This window comes from Camponotus vicinus, unplaced genomic scaffold (genome assembly GCF_025532165.1).
Source record: "Camponotus vicinus isolate PSW18456_S1 unplaced genomic scaffold, iyCamVici1.0 SCAF_7, whole genome shotgun sequence".
Taxonomy (NCBI): domain Eukaryota; kingdom Metazoa; phylum Arthropoda; class Insecta; order Hymenoptera; family Formicidae; genus Camponotus; species Camponotus vicinus.
This window is the reverse complement of record NW_028141979.1, coordinates 8,856,521-8,878,504: the sequence shown is the minus strand read 5'-3', so window position 1 is coordinate 8,878,504 and position 21,984 is coordinate 8,856,521. Positions and strand designations below refer to the sequence as shown.

The 21,984-nt window shown below is 29.9% G+C and overlaps 3 protein-coding genes across 3 annotated transcripts in view; 1 reads left to right on the top strand and 2 right to left on the bottom strand.

The window, feature by feature from the left end:
• Positions 1 to 12,027, bottom strand: part of LOC145974705 (uncharacterized) — a 28,089-nt gene extending 16,062 nt beyond the window's left edge. Inside the window, exon 1 of the mRNA XM_083104712.1 lies at positions 11,847 to 12,027. Coding sequence (XP_082960838.1) covers positions 11,847 to 11,863 — 17 coding nt within the window. The 5' untranslated portion in view covers positions 11,864 to 12,027. The remainder of the gene's footprint in view (positions 1 to 11,846) is intronic.
• Positions 12,028 to 12,612: 585 nt separating this feature from the next.
• On the top strand, positions 12,613 to 13,807 carry LOC145974638 (uncharacterized). The gene is made up of 3 exons (XM_083104603.1): positions 12,613 to 12,835; positions 13,170 to 13,403; positions 13,488 to 13,807. The coding sequence occupies exons 1-3, from the start codon at positions 12,726 to 12,728 to the stop codon at positions 13,699 to 13,701; spliced, it is 558 nt and encodes a 185-aa protein (XP_082960729.1). The 5' UTR covers positions 12,613 to 12,725; the 3' UTR covers positions 13,702 to 13,807.
• Positions 13,808 to 17,531: 3,724 nt separating this feature from the next.
• Positions 17,532 to 20,142, bottom strand: Sce (E3 ubiquitin-protein ligase Sce). Its single transcript, XM_083104717.1, has 5 exons — positions 20,119 to 20,142; positions 19,414 to 19,779; positions 18,568 to 18,943; positions 18,163 to 18,465; positions 17,532 to 18,040 (listed from the first exon to the last, which is right to left on the bottom strand). The coding sequence occupies exons 1-5, from the start codon at positions 20,125 to 20,127 to the stop codon at positions 17,823 to 17,825; spliced, it is 1,272 nt and encodes a 423-aa protein (XP_082960843.1). The 5' UTR covers positions 20,128 to 20,142; the 3' UTR covers positions 17,532 to 17,822.
• Between the last annotated feature and the right edge of the window lie 1,842 nt (positions 20,143 to 21,984).

Sequence of the window (21,984 nt, the reverse complement as noted above, 5' to 3'; positions counted from 1 at the left end):
CGCCTACACATGCGTAAAAAGTATAATAAATAGAAATATATAATAAATAATAAATAGAAATAAATAGAAGAAATTGTAAAAGGCTTCTTCAATTTTGATGTACTAAGAGAACAGGGAGGTTTAATTATATTTTATATTCTCTAGATAATAATCAACAACTCTCAGACACTATAATTAATCACTGCTGTCAGTGTAAGAATAGTTTGGGAACGGCAACACAAGCAGCAAGTGTTGCACTTATGTGATAATAGTTTTGTAGTCTTGAACAGAGTAAACATTTTTAAATATTTTACTCTTAGTTTTCTGAATAACTATGAAAAACAACAATAATAATGAGTCCGATGAAAATGAATTCTATTCATTACATAAAATATTTTTCAACTTTTAATACTTATGTTGAATATTTTTCACAAATCTGCAATTTTACATATTTAATACATTTATCATAAATTTAAAATTAAATCTTATTTTATTAATGTAAAATTGAGTAAATTTTAACCCTTCTCTTATGGTTTTAAACAAGAAAAATACAATAAATATATCTATCCTGAATAATAAATAAACTTAATAATAAATAAACTTTATTTTAATATGTTGATAGTTCAACGATTAAAAGTGGAAAATATTTCCTTTTGTTCTCAAATTCAAAATGTTCTGTCACCTGATCTATTACGAATCAGTTGACCGGTTTCCTAGTATCTGATAAAAAATATTTTATAAAAGGAAAAACAGGAAGCAGAAAGGAACACTTGCACATGTACCTGGATTTCCACTTAAACTACGTATCTTAAGGCAGTTGTTTTACTTTTTAAGGCAATCGTATCCTGTTCAATATCATTTAAAAGTTAAGTCGTGTGACATAAGAAAAATCCAAGTAACTTAAGAAAATGTCTGATGATATACTTGAATGTCAATCGCAAAATAAGAACGATCTGGATAAGAAATATGTCTAATTGTGAAATTAAAATATGCTAGAAATATTAAATTAAATTAAATCAGTGAAAATATCATTTATTAAAACAAAATTTCAAATACACTAAATAATTTCTTTTAAAAGAGTATTGTATCTCACATTATTTACGATTTATATAGAAAGATATGAATATGTGTTTAAAATCTGCAAATAATATTTTTTTAAGGATATAGTTATATAACAGATGTTTTAAATATAAATAAATACTTTAAATAAATAAAATCAATAGATTAATATTAATATACATTAATTATACGTCACTTTGTAGATGAGAATTAAAAGAATATAAATAATGTGCGAGCAATTACTTACACAAATGACGTTGATTGTTTTAATTGCAATGTATTAATAATATATGTTTCAAGTATGTCTTCAGTAAATTAACTTGAGAGAAAACGAACTCAAACGAACTCGTGAAATCAATTTATGTGAATAAATAATCTCAACAAGTTGAGACATAAATTATTTGTACGTGATAGAAGATAGTCGGTGACAGGTAGACGCGTGAATAAATACGTCATTTTACATTCTTGACATGATGTGCGACACTTTAACAACTAAAAGTTGTGGAAGGAAAGTATCGATTTCTGTTTTTACCTGTATATCGAGTTGGGAAAGTCGAACGGTGTTCGCTCGAGCGTGCTTTTTAAGGAATTAGAGGTAAGATACGTGAGAAGGATGCGAGAAGGATGAGAGAAGAAAGTCCGGAATGCAAATAATATACATATGTATATACGTATAATCTAGTTCTCTTCGCATAATCTATAATCTATAATTATATATAAAAAATTTATGTTATGTATACATATTTTTTCTATTACAGTTTCGCGAATTATATAATTACTACACATTAATATGTGCATCAAGGGGATTTTTATCTACTTGTATATCAAAGATTTGTATTAACAAAATAATTTATACAATATAAAAAAAAGTGTCTTATAAATTATTGATTTCTTGATAATCTTACTTATTTTTTCCTTCTCGAAATCATAAACTGTTATATAAATAATTTATGATAATATTATATAATAATTTATAATAATAATAAATTATTGTTAGTTATTATTATTAGAAAGTAAATAAATTATTTAAAATTCTAATAAATTATTATTATTATTATTATTTATAATAATTTATATTATTATTATTATTATTATTAATATTATTATTATTATTTATATTAATATTATTATTATTATTATTATTATTTATAATAATTTATAATTTATAATAATTAATTATTATAAAAAATTGTCGAATTTAACATTTTTTAAATATTTGACTTTATTGATTACAATATTGGGCATTTTTTTCTGTATCTACATTCTCGGAATATCAAGTCTTGGAAAAAACATGGTATTGAAAAGAGTAACTTCCTAGAGGATTGAGGCTAGAAGGAAGAAGAGTTTGCTCATGAGACTGTAGTGCACTCGAAACGAGAGAGATAAGAATATTTGCCTAGAACAGCGCAAGAGCCATCGGTTGCTCAGTCATGCACGTGTCCATTGATAGATTGGAAGAAGAAACACAAAGGAATCCTATTGTTAACCAGAAGAATAGAGGTTCCTGTTCGCATTCTTAGTATAAGAAACAGTCATCGAACGGATAACCTTGGAATACTCGCATGGCTAATTTGTAAAAAAGTAATGCGAAAATAAATTTATCATTATAACGTTGATTGACTTTTATTTTTCCACCGTTCAAATTAATTTGAATTTAAAAAATTTGTTTCAAATAAATATTCAAGAAATATTTATATCATACACTTAAAAATACACATGAAATAAGATTTTAAAATTTAAAAAGTATTATAAATAACTTTCTTTTAGAAAAATATTTATTTTATTTTAATAAATATTTTTAGAAATAAATATTTTTAGAAAAATATTAATTTTATTTTAATAAATATTTATTTTAAATATTTATTTAAGATATTTATTGACGATGTATATCAATGTGTTTAAATAGTAGAAAGATTGCATGAAAAATGTCCACATTTTACAGTCGTTAATACCAAGAAGTGGAAACGGTGGAAGAGAAGAAAGCAACGATAAAACGATACTATGTAGTCTCGAACTGAGAAGAAGCTAAGCCATAAAGAGACGAGAATATATAAGGATGGAGTCTGAACTCTCTCGAAGCAGCCAGCCACGTCTGAAACATCCGCTCGCAATATTTTTTCTCTCTTCCTTTCTCTGAGTCTTTTCTTTTACCATCTCCTCCATTTGTCCTAAAAATCTTTTTTGCCCTCTTTCCTCTTTCTTTTCTGTAGACTTCCTACCGAGGGATTTAACTTGCGCTCGAATCGAACCGCAATCGGCACGAAAAAAAGAGAGAAGAAGAACTCGAGTGGTGAATCTGGTCTGTGCGATTCTGACCGATTCTCGTTAGCCGAATTATCATCGTTTAAATTGCCAAACGAATTTGACTGAAAATATTTCAATCAAACATTCAATGACGTCAATCGATCAATCAATCAATGTGTTATTTTATATGTTATTGAATTTATATATGAATTTTGTTTAAAAAATTTGCAATAATAATTTAAGCAGCGATGAATAAACGAAAATTTACATTGTTGTTTTTGCAATATTATTTTTAATCCTTACTTCATTTTCTCACCCATCAATATTTCATAGCGGTGCACTTTGAGCATTTCGTTTTATATATTTATAATAAAAATATATTAAATATATTAAATATATTTAATATATTAAAAATATATTAAAAAATATATTAAATAATATATTAAAGCAAGTTATTTTGCAAATTTATTCTAGCTTTTTAGAAGAATCAAAGAAAATATATAAACTTTTTTAGACTTTTTTGAACATTTTTACCCCTTGAAGAACGCGTCGAACAAAATTAATCCTTCCTACTTTGAAGGTGTCAAAAATAATAATACGGTATAAGGTTAATAATTAAATCGGATACGGAGAAAACAGCGTAAAATTTCGTAAAGAACTATCGAATATTTAGGTTTTATAGACGTGTAATTGCGCGATCGAAAGTCCGTACTATGCCTGAAGGTTTCGGAGATTCAGACTGTTAATTCCGCTAGACCTGACCCTGTCATTACGCATCTTCGGCAGTAAACTTTGATTATACGTTTCGAACGTTGAGGAAGAAATTCGAAAAAGTGCAAAAGGAAGAAAAACGCGAGATCACGCCGAGAGACGCCGTTATCACCGATAATTGAAGATGTAAAAGTTCTAAGAAAAGCGAGATCGTCTTTTCAGCGCCGAATTTTTCAAATGTCGGCGCAAGTTTGAGCTGCAGAAAATTTATGGAAATAACATTTTCCTCTCTTTTCAATTTTTTTCGCTGATAAATCACCAGTTTCATTAAATATTTATGCTTTACTTTTTTTCTCGTAAATTTAAAGAGAGTTTAATTTAGTATTCGTATAAATTAGTTGCATGCATGTAAACAGGAGTCAATATAAAGTGCATAATTAAAAGAACATTGTGGCTTTGAAATTACTCGGCGGAAATAATTTCAGTTCCATGATTACATTAGTGAAAGATGCAAGCGTATCAAAGAAAAAAATTCATGAGTGAATTAAAATTTACGCGAGTTAATATGAAACGAGCGCGCATACTTTCGAGTAATTACATTAATGTTGCATCATTTAATTACTCCAAGCTACTATCAAACATCGGAGATTGTTTGGAAAATTATAAATATGTATACATCTTTAGTGTTTCATCTACATATATTTAATTCATATTATTTATAGATTGAAATTACAGGTAATCAAGAGATTTTTGTATTTAATATTTAAGTGGAATTTTATAAAAGAATATAATTTAAAAATTCAAATACAAATTATGAATACTTTTAAGATTTTTGTTTTGTTTTATTTCTTTAAATTTAAATTTTTATTTGTCCAATAAATTATTCCAATATATTATTCATATAAAAGTCGATATATAATATAATAATCACACAAATGTAAATATACATATATAATTATATCTAAAATAATCCACGTATGTGTTTTTTTTCCTTTGTACAATAATAAGAAGAATAATTGAAAGATAATTATAAAAATAATTTTTGTATTGTTTTTTTTTAATGAAAGAAGTGAGAAAAAATTGCCCATACATATAATTATACATAAATTTATATATGATACTCAAGAGAAAAACACGTGGATATTTCTTATAATTATATATATTTACATTTGATTATATATTTGGACTTTCTTCCCCGCGAGTATAAATTAACCGCTATAAACTGCCGATGTGTCGGGATAAAATACCAAGCTAGGTAGATAATTTTGAGATAGAAAAAAATATCGGAGCGAATTAATTGATAGTATTACATTATGTGTTATTTCTTCCATCATTTTGCAGTCAATTAAGTTCCATTACCTGTAATTCAGGAACACAAGTTAACAGTATTTTCACGGCGGTGATTCGTCAATCACGGTTCAACAATCTCGTGAGAGGTGTACCGGAGTATCTATCAAATGGCTTTAATGGCTATAGTGCCATGCAAACGAGCGCGTGCGAGTCGAGAGTCGTGCATACGCATAATACTTGAGTGCGCGCACACGCTTGTATCGAGAATGGTCGTCCGGGAACGATCAACGTTTATTAAATCAGTGTCAACAACCAAGATTTAAATAATTTCAAATTACATTCAACGACAATGTATCCTTTTATAGCATCTTTTTATAGCGTCACCTTTTCGATAAAATTATTCGTCACAATTAAATATTATATATTATATATATTTCATTATACATTTTATTTGATTATATATTGTATATATTTTATTTTATTATATATTGTATATATTTCAATGAAAAGTATGATATAAATATATTATAACTATATTTTTTTTATAAATTATACAAAAATTTTTTCAAAGATATCAGATCTTGCATCAATTCGAGTATAATTTCGATATTTAATATTTTTTTACAATGAATTTTATTTTTGGAAACAAGGGATTATTATAGAAATAATTAAAAAACAAAATACAATTTTGAAATTACATTATTTATTTTGTGTACATATTAATTTTTAATTGTTTTTTAGAAACTTTAAACACTTTAGTAGGAAAAATAAAAATATACAATATACAAGAGATTCAGAATCTTCTTGCAATCGAATAAACGAAACGTGCAACAAAATTGTATGAACCTAAACAATATAATTCCAGTTCGACCGGCCACGTTCATCGTCGAATAAAAATTTACTCGGTCATTTACCACATTTTCGCTTCGCTTTGTGGACTGTTGAAATATTCATGAGTAGTGAATCAGCCGAACGAGCATATCCGATGCATACTCCGAACGAATCCCAGACTCCGCCGCTTCTTCCCTCCCATTTATATCGGCTCTTTGACCTCAGCACCATTCTGCATAACGGTGCATCGGCCTGGACGTTTGCCTATTATGTCACTATATTCATATAAGGATAAGTTGCCGGTATACCGTAAGTTCTCGATATGGACCAAAGTTTCTTGAATCTCTTAGAAACGACGTACGATCGATCTTTGCGAATCAGAAAAAAATACGTCGATCGTCCCTGGCCTGCGATGAGAGCTCAACCGTCTCATGAAGAACACAGCCAACGAATAAGAGACATTGAATTACACAAATTTCGCTCTTTCTTCGAAATAAAGATGTTAAGGATCAGATACAGTAAATTAAAATAATAAAATAAAATAAAATAAAATGAAATAAAATAAAATAAAATGAAATGAAATAAAATAAAATAAAATAGAATAGAATAAAATAAAATAAAATAATAAAATAATAAAATAAAATAAAATAAAATAAAATTGTAATAACAATCTAAGCGAGGGAGTTAGAATGTTTCTCGCTACAAGGTACATTTATGCACCATCACAATCTCGCAGACACCGAGCATTGTCATTTCAAGATTTCAATACGTGTATCGGCAAAATGCCTACATATCAATGTATGTTCACGGGCATTCGCAGGCACAAACCTGCAATTATTTCTAAATACGTAGGAGTGTCATTTTTTCCCAAGTCCCACAGAATGTACGGTAATCCTATGCCAGGCTGTTATTTGCGATTCGTTCTGTACGAGGAGAATTTCTGTATTTGAATCACCATGACCTTGCTGCCTTGCTGCGAAAAGCTCGAAGACAGTAACAAGCCTTGCGAAACACGACACAATTCTCCAATTTTAATTCTAACACGATGACAGGAATTTTAAGATGCATTAACTAACAAGGAAAACACCTCAATTCGGAAATTCAAAAATTTATGCGAATATATATTTAATAATTCGTTATTTTTGTTTACTATCTGTATCCGTTTAAAAAAAATAAATTTTAAGCAATTGATAATTTTTAAAAACACTATTAATCTTAATAAAAGGATAATTTTCCTCTATAAAAATTTTCTTGTATCTCTTCCCTTCATCGCGAATAATAAAACGGAAGCAAAAAATTTTTTGGAAATTTATATCTTATTTTTATCGCATCTTCAAATGAATTCAAGTAAGAGACAAAAATAGAAACTGTAATCTTTTCGAATTGACAATCTGCAGATTATCGATCGAATATATTGATATTATATAATCTTTATACATCGAAAAATATATAAAAAAGGATATAATAAAGAAGAGGGAAATGACATCGACATTGATGACAATTATGATGAAGAAGCGGTGGAAGAATAAGAAACACAGGAAATCCTTAAAATGTGCATGTTCGCATTGCTCACGTGCCGATCGGTGCTCTCATGCTGTTAGACATGCATTTACGATCCTATTTATGTGCCTACTTGTGTACATCGCAGCCAGCACGTATATACGTACGTACGTGCCGAGCACGTAATATATCGCGTGTCCTAATCGAAGTGCTACCCCACGTTCCGTTCACTCCTCTTTTACTCGAGGGTCTCCTAACCCAACAAATAGACCTGCCGTCTGGAAATGGTCTCAGTCTCTGTTTTCTTTCTCTCTCCTTCTCTCTTTCTCTCTTTTTCATATATATATATATACATATATTCTGCATCATGCGCTTGCATATAAGAGCTGCGATCGCGTTACTTTTATCGCATTGTGATGTACGTTCCTGATATATTCGTTATTAACGATTGGTTAAAGATTCTAATAAATTCTGATAAAAACATTTGTTTAAAATTTATATATTTCTATGTAACGATTGTTCAGATTACGAGAGATGTCACGCACGCATGCGCGTAAAAATAATACAGCCCCTACGTCTGCGTATCATTGCACACGTACAATAATTATTTTATTTAAGAAAAAATATATTTAATATATATATTCTAAATAAAATAATACACTTCAATAATTCGTAAATAAATAATTGATATTGGAAAATTTTTCAAATTAAAGTTGTGGAATATATAAAGAAGGTAATCTCTGAGTGCGTGCCTCATAACCTATACAGAACAATATTACAATATTGCTGTAATGTTACAACAATGTTCCGTGCTGTATGGGAATAAAAATAAATAAAGATTTCATGGTCTTTCACCCCTGCAATATTTAAGGTATACAGGGTGTCTCAGATCACCGGTACATCCCTTTTAAAATGAAAATAAATGGCTTTTATCGAAAATCGCAAACAATTTTTAAGTAAATCGGGTACGCTCTATCAAATGGTGATATTTTCAACTTTTGATTCCGACCGGAAATACGCCATCCGGATCGGAAGTTGAATTTTTTTAGGGGAATATGGTACTTTTTATTACAGATTCGAATTGTACGTGAAAAAATAAGACACTTTTGTATCAAACGTTTTTTCTGAAAGTGCCTCTGTCAATCTTAAAATTGACCTTGAAAGTAACTGTGATGAAATAATAAGGTCAATTTTTAAAGATTGACAGAGGCACTTTCAGGAAAAACGTTTGATACAAAAGTTTCTTATTTTTTCACGTACAATTCGAATCTGTAATAAAAAGTACCATGTTCCCCTAAAAAAATTCAACTTCCGATCCGGATGGCGTATTTTCGGTCGGAATCAAAAGTTGAAAATATCACCATTTGATAGAGCGTACCCGATTTACTTAAAAATTGTTTGCGAATTTTGGTAAAAGCCATTTATTTTCATTTTAAAAGGGATGGCCTGGGACACCCTGTATATACACAAGGGATGCTTGTCAGATTTCACTTTTACACGGGGAATCTTAGGTAACGCTGAAGAAATCTGACACTTTGCAATCTAAAGAAGGTCTAAAAATCCATTTCAAGGTCATATGATATGATTAAACTTGCCTTGGAAGTACCTTCTTATGGAGTACCATTTCAAAGTATCATCCGCCCAAAACAATACTATGGATAATTGTAATAAAATATTATGGATAATTATTATATTAGATAAATGCTAAAATATAATAATAATAACAATGCTGATGACATTATATTCGATTCTCATAAAATAAAGTTTCTCAATAAAATTAATTATATATTTTTACGGAGAACGCACTTCGCCTCTTTTAGCGGAGAATTTAAACATGCAATTTCAAATTTCATTTTCATGTAAACGCCCTGATACGCGCATACTTTTATTCTCATGTTGCGATTAATCGAGATACTTGCTCCTTTAACGAAAGAGAAGATAATTGAAAGGGCGCAAATGCAAATTATAGGGCATCGTGTGAAGTTTCCATCCGCGTAATGACCCGCGACGGGGATGATTATGCTCTTGACATGCAGCGCGCGTGGAGGGAAAAAAAAGCAGAGATAAATAAACGCACTTTGCACGCTTAGAGCGTGTTCACGGGGGTAGGGGCTCTCTTATACGCGCTCGTGTACCACCTTTCTTCTTTCGCTCATTTTCCCCCCCTCGTGTAACGAGGGGTCCAGTCTTTTTTCCACCCTCTGTAGTCTCGATGACTAACGCAGCCGAGGTGGCTGGTGGTGCCTTCAACGGCGATTGCCCCGTCAAGAGAAAAACGACGGGTGGAGCGGTGCGTGGGCGACCCCTGACGAAAAAAAAGGAGGAGAAATATGCACTTGTGCCAAATTACACGGCCTGGACGGAAATACGTTGCGTCGATCTCTCCTTTATATTTTTCACTCCTCGATAATAATACGCGATATTTTTCTCTTGTGTTATATCCAAGATTTAAAAATCTTCTTGTAAAGCACGTTGATGCGTTAAAGACATGTGTAACGCGTTCAATTTTCACTCACGAGCTGCCAAACACCACGTACACGTTAAACGTCGTACTTTAGCTAAGACAGAGATCGTATCGGGCCACGACAGCTGATCGATGATGCAATCAATGATGGAATTGGAAGTGCGGTGATCGCTATATCTTCGGGCTCGTTTCAAAGTAACGCGAAGGGGATCGTCTAATGATGATTTATGCGTCGTATAATTCCAAGGCCTTGCGGCAAACAACCCGCGATCGGTACCCTCGTGTATCCTCATCTCCGTGGACTCCATTCCAAGTTAATATTGACCATAGACTCCCGTAGACTCTGGCGCCGCCAGTAGACATTCTACGCGTAATCTACGTGAATTCTATGGATTGCAACGCTCGGAAACGACTTCTTCGACATTTCAGATGTTACACGAGTCATGCGCGAGGCTCTCGCCTTTTCCTAATCTGTTTATTCTACATCCATACCGGATGGGCCAGAATTCAACAAGGTGAATCACACACCCAAGAAGGTGATTCTACGTTTTAAAACGCATCGAAGTGATTTATCTCGAGGCGTAGAATCAACTCCACGAATCTGGCCCACCCTGTATACACATATAAAATTCCATGTAAATATATATAAAGTAATATATCTTGCGATAAAAGCACCTAAAGGTAGTCGTGTAGCTGTTTCGGTGCCTGAAGCCTTAAGAAAAAGGGACGAGGAAGGGCCAAGCGCAATAAAGTCAAAAGAGAAAAGAGAAAAGAGAAAAATGAGATGAAGTGTATGGGAACGAGCGAGACGGGGGCGGGGGAGGATGGGGAGGGAAGGGGGAGGGAGAGGGAGTGGGGTGAGGGGGCGAACGAACAGGCGGAGCGAGAGACCGGAAAGTCAATATTGCGCGCGATGAGATACGTCAAAATTATTGCCGGTATTAAAATTTATCGGATGCCGAAAGTGCGTCTGGGTAAACTTACCTCATCGTGCGCATGTCGTGCGCGTTTATGGCTTTTCGATATCCTATACGCGTCGCGAAGAAGCGCGAGGCCGAGTTTGCGAAAGGGGTAAATAATACACGGCGGTGTGTTAACACGCGAGATTCGAATTCGAATTCTCGGTTATTTGAAATTTAAATTCAAATTCACGCGCGTCAAAAATAGGTAAAATTTCGTTTGAGGTTAAAGTGTGATTTATTTATTTTTCTGGGAGAAAACGAGCAACTCGAGGAAGAATTTTCGTCGCGTAAATCTCGATAAAATGATGTGAAAATGATGCAAATGTGACGTATGAATTTGACTTATATAAAAAATAGGTGATTTTGAAAATACATGCATAAGTAATGAGGTATAAATAATAAATATTATGGGGAATAGGTGCGGTATAGAAGGAGAAAATGTTCGTAATCAGTTCGTTCTTTGCACTGACAATGTATTTTGACAGTTGAGGCGAACTTTGCTCAAATTATTAATATTCATAAGGAATTTTGAAAAATGTTACTATCAAATGCAAAAAACTAATAATGCGTGAAAATATATAAATTCGGAGGAGGCTCGCACGTATTTCTAGCGCGCTTATTTCATGGGCAGCCATTGTTAAATCGATAGATTTTCTTTCGCCGAAACTCTTATTAAAATTCCCATCTTACGTTGCTTACGAAAGGAGAATATTTTTACGAAGAAGACGAAATTTCTCCTCATTAAAATTTTTTGAAAAAACGAAACGTTTACGAAAAAACTTAAGAAGTTAAAAGGCTAATCTTACCTAAGTTCACTGCACATATTTTTCCCTCAGTGATGAACAGACAACTTCAAGGATAACCCGGCCGATTGGATTTCGGTGTCGCTGATTCTAATGTTTGCGCGAAAGTCGGAGGAGGTTTCACTCGGATCGACGTAAATTCAACGCGAACCAAACGAGCGCACGACGACGACTGGACTCCCACTGGCTCCGGGTAAACCGGGCGCGAGTCAGACCGGCACGAAGTGCCCCGAAGATGGCCGAGGTTTCGTTTGAAAAGCCGATTGTATCGCGGTCTCTCGTCTCGATCTTTTATTTGTAAACTTTGCCATGCTCAAATATATAAGAATATGCGACAGTGTTTCTCACTTTTTATTTATATGCGTTAAGATCCCTCTTTCCCTCTCTCTTTGTATTTTTTCAATTATTTCTTTAAAATATTTGCGACGCACATGAGTCAAGAATCACTGAAATCATTCATTTTATACAATTACTATGATTCTTATTTTGTAAACAAACTGTGCATTAATTATATAAAATATATAGAAATATATAGCCTATATATAATGATTATACAGAATAATATAATAATAATAATAATAATGATAATAATAATAAAATGTAATAATAATAATTATATAGAATAAAATATAACTCTTGATTATCTGAAATGTATTCGAAAATAATGATACGTTCAATAAAATAAATTATTAAATAAGATAATAGTGATAATTGATTAAAAGATATAGTTGATAAACAAAATAATAACGATTATTTTAGGGAGGAATTATTTCAATAAAAATTTGCAACTTATGTTCGTCACAATTTTAAATAGAAGATTCAAAATTTTATTAATTTTTATGTTATTATAAATAAATTATTCAGACACTAAGTTTTGTCAAAATGTTTAAGCAAAATAAAACTAGATCCCACGTAAAAATACGTAAAAATTATCAAAGTCAAAAATCCATAAAATCGGATAACCTATCGACTTCAAACGCTAACAGCAATGAGTGAGTAATATTATTGACTAAATTTAAAAAATCATACAATATATATTATTCTTGATTTTCCACGTGTTAATAACTGAAATTATTGTATAATAAAAGTTTTTGTAAATATTATAATTATACAAAATAAAAGCATGTGTTGATCGTAAAGATTTCATATATAAATTCAAATTAAAGTTTTTATAATATAATTTAATACATTAATGGTGTAAGATAACATGCATGTATCCAATGAAAATTATAATTTCCATTTTCAGTTTTTATCATCAATATTTCACTTAATTTTATAATTATTTTCATTTAATTATTATTTTCTTTAATTTCTTTATTTTATTAGGAAATCAAAATGCTTGTTCCCAACAATTTCATTAGCAACGCCGAACGAAAACTGCGAATCAAAACATCCGCAATTTATGGCAAGAGCGCTCGAAAATGCAGCAGTACATTTTGGAGATTTTTATGGTCTTCAGAATAATAATGAAAAAGCATGTCACGATAATCTTGCAGAAGAAGAAACAACAACGATTAAGAAAAAACGCAGGACGAATTTCACGAGGCAGATGATACACAAGTAAAGAAACCTTTTTCTCTAGAGAGTGAAAATTTCTCGCAAAATTGTCCTGATTTTCGAGCGAATTATTCCCCTTCATCCCAGATTAGAACGAACAATTGATACGGAAGATTACGCGCGACAAATATCGGCCTTTTTGAAAGAGACTGTAGAGCCGCCCAACTTTAGATTGAATCCATTTCTATCCGAGAATTCTATTCCTGATGGAAGTCGAAGATTCTCGCGTTATCCATCCTGGTACAAGGAACCTCACAAGAAGTTTATCGTTGATATTCTCAAATCCAATCATTCAAATTAACGACTTATAAAATTTGGCATTAATTAGTTGAGAATAAAATAATGTATTATAATAAAAATAATGAAAAAATTTGACATATCGTATTAAACAAAAAAATTAGAAAAAATTTCGAAAAAAAATTAGATAAAAATTAAAAAAAAGATGTCGAATATGTATATTGCTGAGATGGAGTCTATTAAAATGCAATTATTGTATCACGACAAAAATTAAATTATTACGCGAAGTTATTAAAGATTACATATAATTATACAATAAAAAAATTAATCTTTTGTAATTTATTCTTCTTCGGGAGATGTCTTGGATCGATCTCGACATTCTTATGTGATCATTAATAAAGATTAATTAGTAGCAACATTAAAACCGTACAATGATCTATTGCATTCTTCTCGTAAGAAACATGGCAATTAAAGATGTAGCGGTAAACAGATTGAGTATTGTTCAAGTTGTATGCATATGGCCGCGAGATAGGATTCACTTCAGTATTCCGGAACACTAATTAGCAGCCGCTAATCATTAGTTCATACGATGTTATGCCGTAATTAACTAGTATACTATTACGAGTACCGCTGCTGGAATAATTAAGTTCAAAAACAGATAAAAAGGAATTACGTGATTAGTTAATCTCAAATCGCAAAAAAATCTATTATATATATTAATATATATTAATATATTGTATTATATATATTAATTATTATATATATTATATATATTAATATATATTAATATATATATATTATATATTATATATATATATATATATATATATATATATTAATATTATATATATACTATTATATATATTAATATATTACACTATTATATATATTAATATATATTAATATATTATTATTAATAAAAATTATTATTAATATATTAATTATTATTAATAAAAATTATTATTAATATATTAATATAATAATAACACAAAAACGAGAAAATTTGCAGCTTAAAATCAACAAAGGAGATCAAACGAATAAAAATAGCACGAGAAAAATGTATGCGGTTTAGGATTGAATAACAAAGATTGTGTAATGTGTTTTCAAAAAGCCGATATACGTATTGTTTTCGCTTCGGTGGAAATCTAAGGGGACATACAATAGGGTGGCATTTATCGATTATTCCATCCACCGGGGTAAAGACGAATTCCATGTATCTTTAACGACAGCGGAAACACAAAACTTCCAAGCAGGGGAATGCCAGCGTCGCGTAAATAGACATTTGTCTTATCAAAAGTGAGTTTTATATCAGTACGTTAAAAAGTTTGTTCCGCCCAATTAATTCCTAATTTGCAATTGTAATATATAAAATGTAGCAGTTCTGAACAATACGAATCCTTAAATAGCTACTTTCAATATTTATGTATTAATACCGGTCAATTTTTTATTATTAATATTATTTAGGTATGCATACATACTCGCATATGCATAATAAAATATGTGACATTTTATATTTTATACTTTTCAATTTACTTTGTCTTCCATTTTTTTGTTATATATATGTGTGTATGAAATATAATAAATATAAAATATATAAATTATCAATCAATCAATTAAAAAATTAAAAATTTGAGATTTTCATAATTTATTTTGATGTAATAAAATATTATATATATATATATATATAATATTTTTTGTAAAGTATTTACTTTTCCATTTTTTAAATCTATTTTTGAATTTACTTTAATATTTTTATACACAAAATAATATAATAAGTAATTTGTATAAGAGATATATTATTGTATTTAAAAGAAGATATGCGTTACAGCTTGTACAATGCTTGTATAAAAGTAAGGATACAAATAATCAACTTTGCTGATTATTATATAAAAAATTCAGCAAATATTATAATAAAAAAGAGTACTTTACTAGAGGTATTGCATATTTGATAAATATTCCACTTATTGATGCCATTCTAATGAGCTTAACTTGGAGTAATTTTTAAAATCCTTAAGCTTTGTTGCTTGCTTTTTTAAGAAATTATTAAAGCTCATTTTCTTGTGCTTTATTGACATCATACTGAATTATGACGTTGAATAAAAGAGATTATATGAATTTTCTTTCTTGCAAAATCGAAATAAGTAAATTTTTTTGAATGTTATTACTCATATTCAATAATATAGATTAATAAAATATCCTGAAAACTTCTGTTTTAGTTATCTTATTAATAAATGCGTATATAATTTACATTATAATTAATATGCATATATAATTAATTATGTATGCATATTAATTATAACGTAAATTATATATGCATTTATATTAATATTTTATATTTTCAGCGAGAATGGACTTTACGATTATTAACAACTATAATTATTAATTCACAAATCAAAAAGACAATTTTCAATTTTACTAATCTATACAAATACGAGTAGTAGCATTTAAAAAAACTTATTTATTTTGATGTATGTATTACATAGATAGCTGGTTTTGATAATACTTACCCCTTTTTTTAATAAAAATCATATTTTAGGATTTATAAAGCATAGTAATATTTCTAATGACTCACCCTATTATTCGTACATCAAATCTTGAAAGACAATTAAATATGAGAACAAATTGAGATGTGTTATATAATTGAACATAGCATTTTCTAGCTTCTATTCATATTTAAAATCAAAATTGTCTCAAGATTTGATGCGCATAGTGTTTTTTAAGATAAACTATTAAATATCCATATTTACATAGATTTATTCTTTTTCTGTAAACTATACAGAATGGTCCACAATATGATTGTTTAAAATAAGTTAATGACTATTGTGAGACTATTGAATGATGGAATAACACAACACGTATGAATACGTGCAAATATATAATGCATATTAGTAATAAATGTATATTCAGTATGACGTGACATGATCATTGCAACTCTGGTATAAGCTTCATTCATGTACATATTTATCTGCTGGTTTAATTCAAATTTAAGCGACGTTTGTACATCCTGGAAGCTATACATATGTGTGTGTGTATATATATATATATATATATATATATATATATATATATATATATATATATATATATGTGTGTCCATTTGCAAATATAAATCCGGGTTAATTTACAATTATCCGGGTTAATTTACAACATTGACTCAAACTCATGTTTCTTCTCTCTCAATATTGATTAATATAAATATATTTATTCCTTTTTAGAATTGAAATAATTTCTTTAATATCGAAATCATGATTGTTAATGATGATTCTGTAATTTATGTACAAAACAAAGTTTTCTAAAATTCAGTTTCAATATAAAATTATAATTGTGCATGTGTGTCTGTATATAAACATACATACACACATAGTTACATAAAAATTCTAAGCAAATAGACTCAAATCTTAATGCATTCAAGATATTAGAGAGCATATAATATCAAAGTATAATTTTAATTGTCTGTAACAACTTGCAATTAGTAGTATTAAAAGAAAACAATTTAATTATTTAGAACTGTTCTATAAATTTCAATTATTTATTTTTGATATCAATGATATAAACTACTATTTTTTTAATGGCCCCTTATTATGTACATAGTTAATATACAGAATATTGCAAAGCTCTATCACATTTCCTCTTAAACACAAAATTTTTCTAATTTTGAAATTATACCATTCTAAAAAACATAATCATATTGAAATTATAAATGAATAAACAATTATAATATACTAAATATTAGAAATCAAAATATAATACATTAAAATATAGTTATATATTAAGTGTATCTAATATATTTAATAAAAAATACTTATAGTGAGTTTCATACAAAATACCTTATTGTGTAACTGCATTCCAACAGTTCACATTTCAAACATCAGGATGTATGTAATGCCGCTTAAATCAGTTTTACATTTATTTCAGTTGTCTTATCCAACTTTTATTAACACAAATAGATTACTGGCAACCAATTTTGAAGATGTAATCATTGCACCATTGTCGATGATTATGAAGAATATTCCTTATACTACTCTGAATCGAATTGAAATGGAAAGTACAGCAGAATACATCAATGATATGTATTTTTCACACTTAATGCATTCCACTGTACTTTGTGTAATAAAGATAATTCGTTCTTATCTTTGGAACAAAGCGCGATTAGTTCCCGTCAGATTGATATTTTCGAGGCCTTCCCTAGGTTTTTTTCCATGAATAAAACATTTCCAAGGGTCGATTGACACGCCAAAATTTATCGTTCACTTGCCGTAACGTTTGTGAACCATTTAGTACCACAAGTTGTCCTGATGAAGGAGCGATGTAGATACAAAAATTTAGTAACCTATCCGATTCTGACAATTCAGTATCCAGATCCAGTGTTAGACGCATCGCTAAATATTTACTCAGGTGATCCACTGCAAGAATAAAATGCCTTAATTACAAAAAAATTTATTTTCCTTGTTTTTTTATATTTGACATATTTATTTGTAACAAAATTTTTTTCTTTTTCATTATACAATTTCGCAAAATATTTTACCTGTTGCATTTGCTGTTGTTTTTATGTACCGAATACTATTTTCTTTCAACGCTTTTATTAGGGAATTATCACCAGCCATTTCTGTAGGATGTGGCTTGAAAACAAGTTCAATTTCATTGAGCATTAAAGGTTCACTAGGACCTTCACCTTCCGTGTCAACCATAGAGTCACCACCGCCAGTTTCAGCCTCAGCACTTGAAGAGTCATTTTCAGAATTTTGAAAGCTTTTCTGTCGTTTTGGTGCTTTTGGAATTTGATTCGCAGGATTTGGTGATGGTGTGGTGGAATTTCTAGATGTTGTCCCTGAATAAACACAAAAATAACAAAGATAATAAAAGTCTACAAATTATAATGGAAACTGTTGGACTAATTACAGGTTGTTGATATTTTGAAGACTAACCATACCTCCACTATTCAAAGGTCCTGTTGCACTCTGAGAAGAATCACTTTGATTTGCTACATTTGTGGATGGATTTGGTGTTGTAGGTGCGCTAACATTTGGCGTATTGTTGTAAGATGTTGCGTTACTCGCATTTTCAGATTCATTGGCATTCTTCCTTGAACGTTGGGGACGATTCTGACTTTGTAACTTAATACCCTCTGTGATAGAATTAACAAGCGCTGCTTGTGAATGTGATTTATTTAATTTAGCCAAAACTCGTTCCTGATGGGCCTCGTATTCATCTCTGCTTGGGTAGATTTTCGAAATTAGCAAATCAAAGTTTGGATCTGGTCTGAGGGATCGTTTGGAAACCAATTTCTTCCTACATGTGGGACATTCCTGCGAATATCATAAAAATTGTTATAGAAACAGGTGTATATTAGAATATAAAAAATAAGATTTATTCCAGTTTTATATAATTTAAGATAAACTTTATTTTTACTCCCGACTGCTGCCAACCTATGGTTGGCAAAAAGACGGAGGGAATATGCGTTTCACCGAGCTCGGATTGATTGTAACGGGTATTCTTGATAACTATAATGTATTTCGATATCACCTTTTGCATATCAATTTCTTATTAATCAAGGAAGGTTTCAAGCATATAATTATCGCTTTATAGTATCTACATGTCATTGGTTTGAATGGAAGTATACAATGCATTATACAATAATTAATAAAATTTTTTGATAAATATAACATTGTTGACATTCTGTGAAATTAATAATACACCTTTAACGGAGCCATACGATGCATTCTCTGAGGTTTACGGGTTTAGCCTTGCTCGCAGAATCTTAAATACAAGCTTATACCTTATTACCACTCCGTAAAGCCGTAATAATACAGTCGGAGCAGAAGCGATGCAGGCATTCCTTGGTGGTCATAGTTTTCTTTAACATGTCCAGGCAAATGGGACACATGAGCTCGCTGTGCAGGCTCCGCGGACTGACCGCAATTTCCGTGTTGTCGGTGATCGCATCCTGCGGCGTGCGATGCAATTCGTACAGTGACAATTCCCATGTTTTGTTGAGGCCGACCTGTTCCGCGGATGCCATCTTGATCGGAGTCGATCCAGTCGATCGGATCGTCCCAAGGTGTTCAACTGTTCGCGCACAAATGCCACCTGGAAGAGCCGAGGATGAGGACGACCGGCTTCGGCGCCGCTTCAGTGCTGCCAGCTGTCAAACGTCAATGGATCTGCTCGCGTTACTTGCACTTTTTGCACTCGCGAGGAAATTCTGATTTCGATAAAACTTTCCGGGAAATTCTGATTTTGATAGAACTTTATACACATGTAGGAGGGGGGAGGGGGGAGTAAATAGATATTAAATAAATTTTATTAAATAAATATTAAATATATATTATAAATATTAAATAAATTTTATTTAAATTTTTATTATAAATATTAAATAAATTTCTACTATAGATAATAAGTTTTGTGTTGTCTCTCTCTCTTTCTTTCTCTCTCTCTCTCTCTATCTGTATTAATAGTATACAATTAATTATTAATATACTACCTGATACATATTAAATTTGTGCGAAAAAAGCGCAGAATCTAGTGAGTCATTTTCTTCTATTATTTAAAACATTATTTAAAATATTACTATTATTTAAAATATTATTTAAAATATTGAAATTTGATTTTCATACGCGACAGTTTTCGATCTTTTGGACTAATTTTTTCGATTCTATTATTATTATTCACGCGACAATACTCAAAGAGTAAAGTAGTGGTGGGAGGCGCCCTGTTAAATTCCTTTTCTAGACGCGATCGCAATCAATATCGAAAAATTGTTTGCTGTATTAAAATACGTAAAATATATTTCCATATGACGAACGGAGACAATAACACACGGTGTTCGGCCTTGACGATGTAAACAATAGCGCGCTAGTGTTTATACGTCATACGGCCTTGGTATCATTCACACGGCGACACTCGAGCAATAAAGATGGTGCGAAATACGTCGTATATTTTGTTAAATTAATTATTAATTAAACGATTATTATATCATTTCAATTATATTAAACTCTCGAACCTGTAATTCGTATTAATCTATTTATTATTTATATATATTATTTTTAAAATAGATATATTGCTTATTATTTTTTTATTTTCTCGATAGTATATATAATTCGTTCTAAAAATCACATAATATAATGCATGTATGAAATATTCCAGGTTTTATTTTAATACATTTGAAGTATCTATAATAAAACATTTATAACATTTTTGTTATTAATTAATACTTTTATATAAAAATATTTTAATATTTTGTAAAATATTTTTAAAATAATATAATTATTTAAATATTTCATATATAAAAATTTACTCTCTTTATTAATTATATTTTTCAAAAATTTATAATAAAAACAAACATTTTTCGCTAGTTTTACGTTTAAAGTATTAATATCATAGATAAATCTCCTTTTACCAACAATAATAATTTTTTGAAATATTAATTATTTTAAATGCTGTTACAATTTTTCTTTTATTTGTATGTTATAGATCAACGCAACAACCCTAGCCTGAGAGGAGGAGGAAGCCTAGGAGAGGCATCCTGCATCGGTGGAGCAACCTGATGGTGAGTATTGTTGTTTATATTAATTATTATGTATAAATAATCGCATACATATATATATTAATTTGATTTATTTATTTGAATAATTAAAACAAGAAAAAAATAGAATACTTAAAAATTAACTGTAATAATAATTTTATAAAATATTAAGGATATTGTTCCGAAAGGAACACTTCGAGTTCATGCCGAGTGCAGCCCTTTTGCGTATAAAAAATAGATAACAAAATAATGTAACACATACAATTTTAGCCGCGGCAAATCATTTTTCCAAAGTTTTTACCTAAAAGTAAAATCGGCAAATATCGCAATGAACGAAACAACGAAACCATTGTGACCTTAACATATATTGTTAAGGTCATCATCCTAAATAACACTCAAAAGATTTTATTCATCCCTCATTCATTAAAAAATTATTAACAAAAAAGGTAAATAAGATACTACTTATCATAAATTTTTAATTGAATTGAACCTCGCTTCGCGTGGAAAGTCACAAACCCATGTGGAACGTTGCTTCGCATGGAAAAGTGTATGCGTGAACACAGCGGAATTTTAAATTATAGAGGTGTATGCGTGAACACAGCGGAATTTTAAATTATAGAGGTATATTTTTCTGATCTGTAAAAGTATTGTTTGATTGCATGCTTAATTTGTGCTTGGCGTTTATATTTATTATTTTTATATTTATAACAGATAATCAGAGGAAGTACTTGAAATTGTAATTAATATTACTACGAGTCATTTTGCTCTTTCTCTCTTTCTCTTTCTTAAAAAAAGAAAATTATTTAAATGTCTTGTTTATATAAT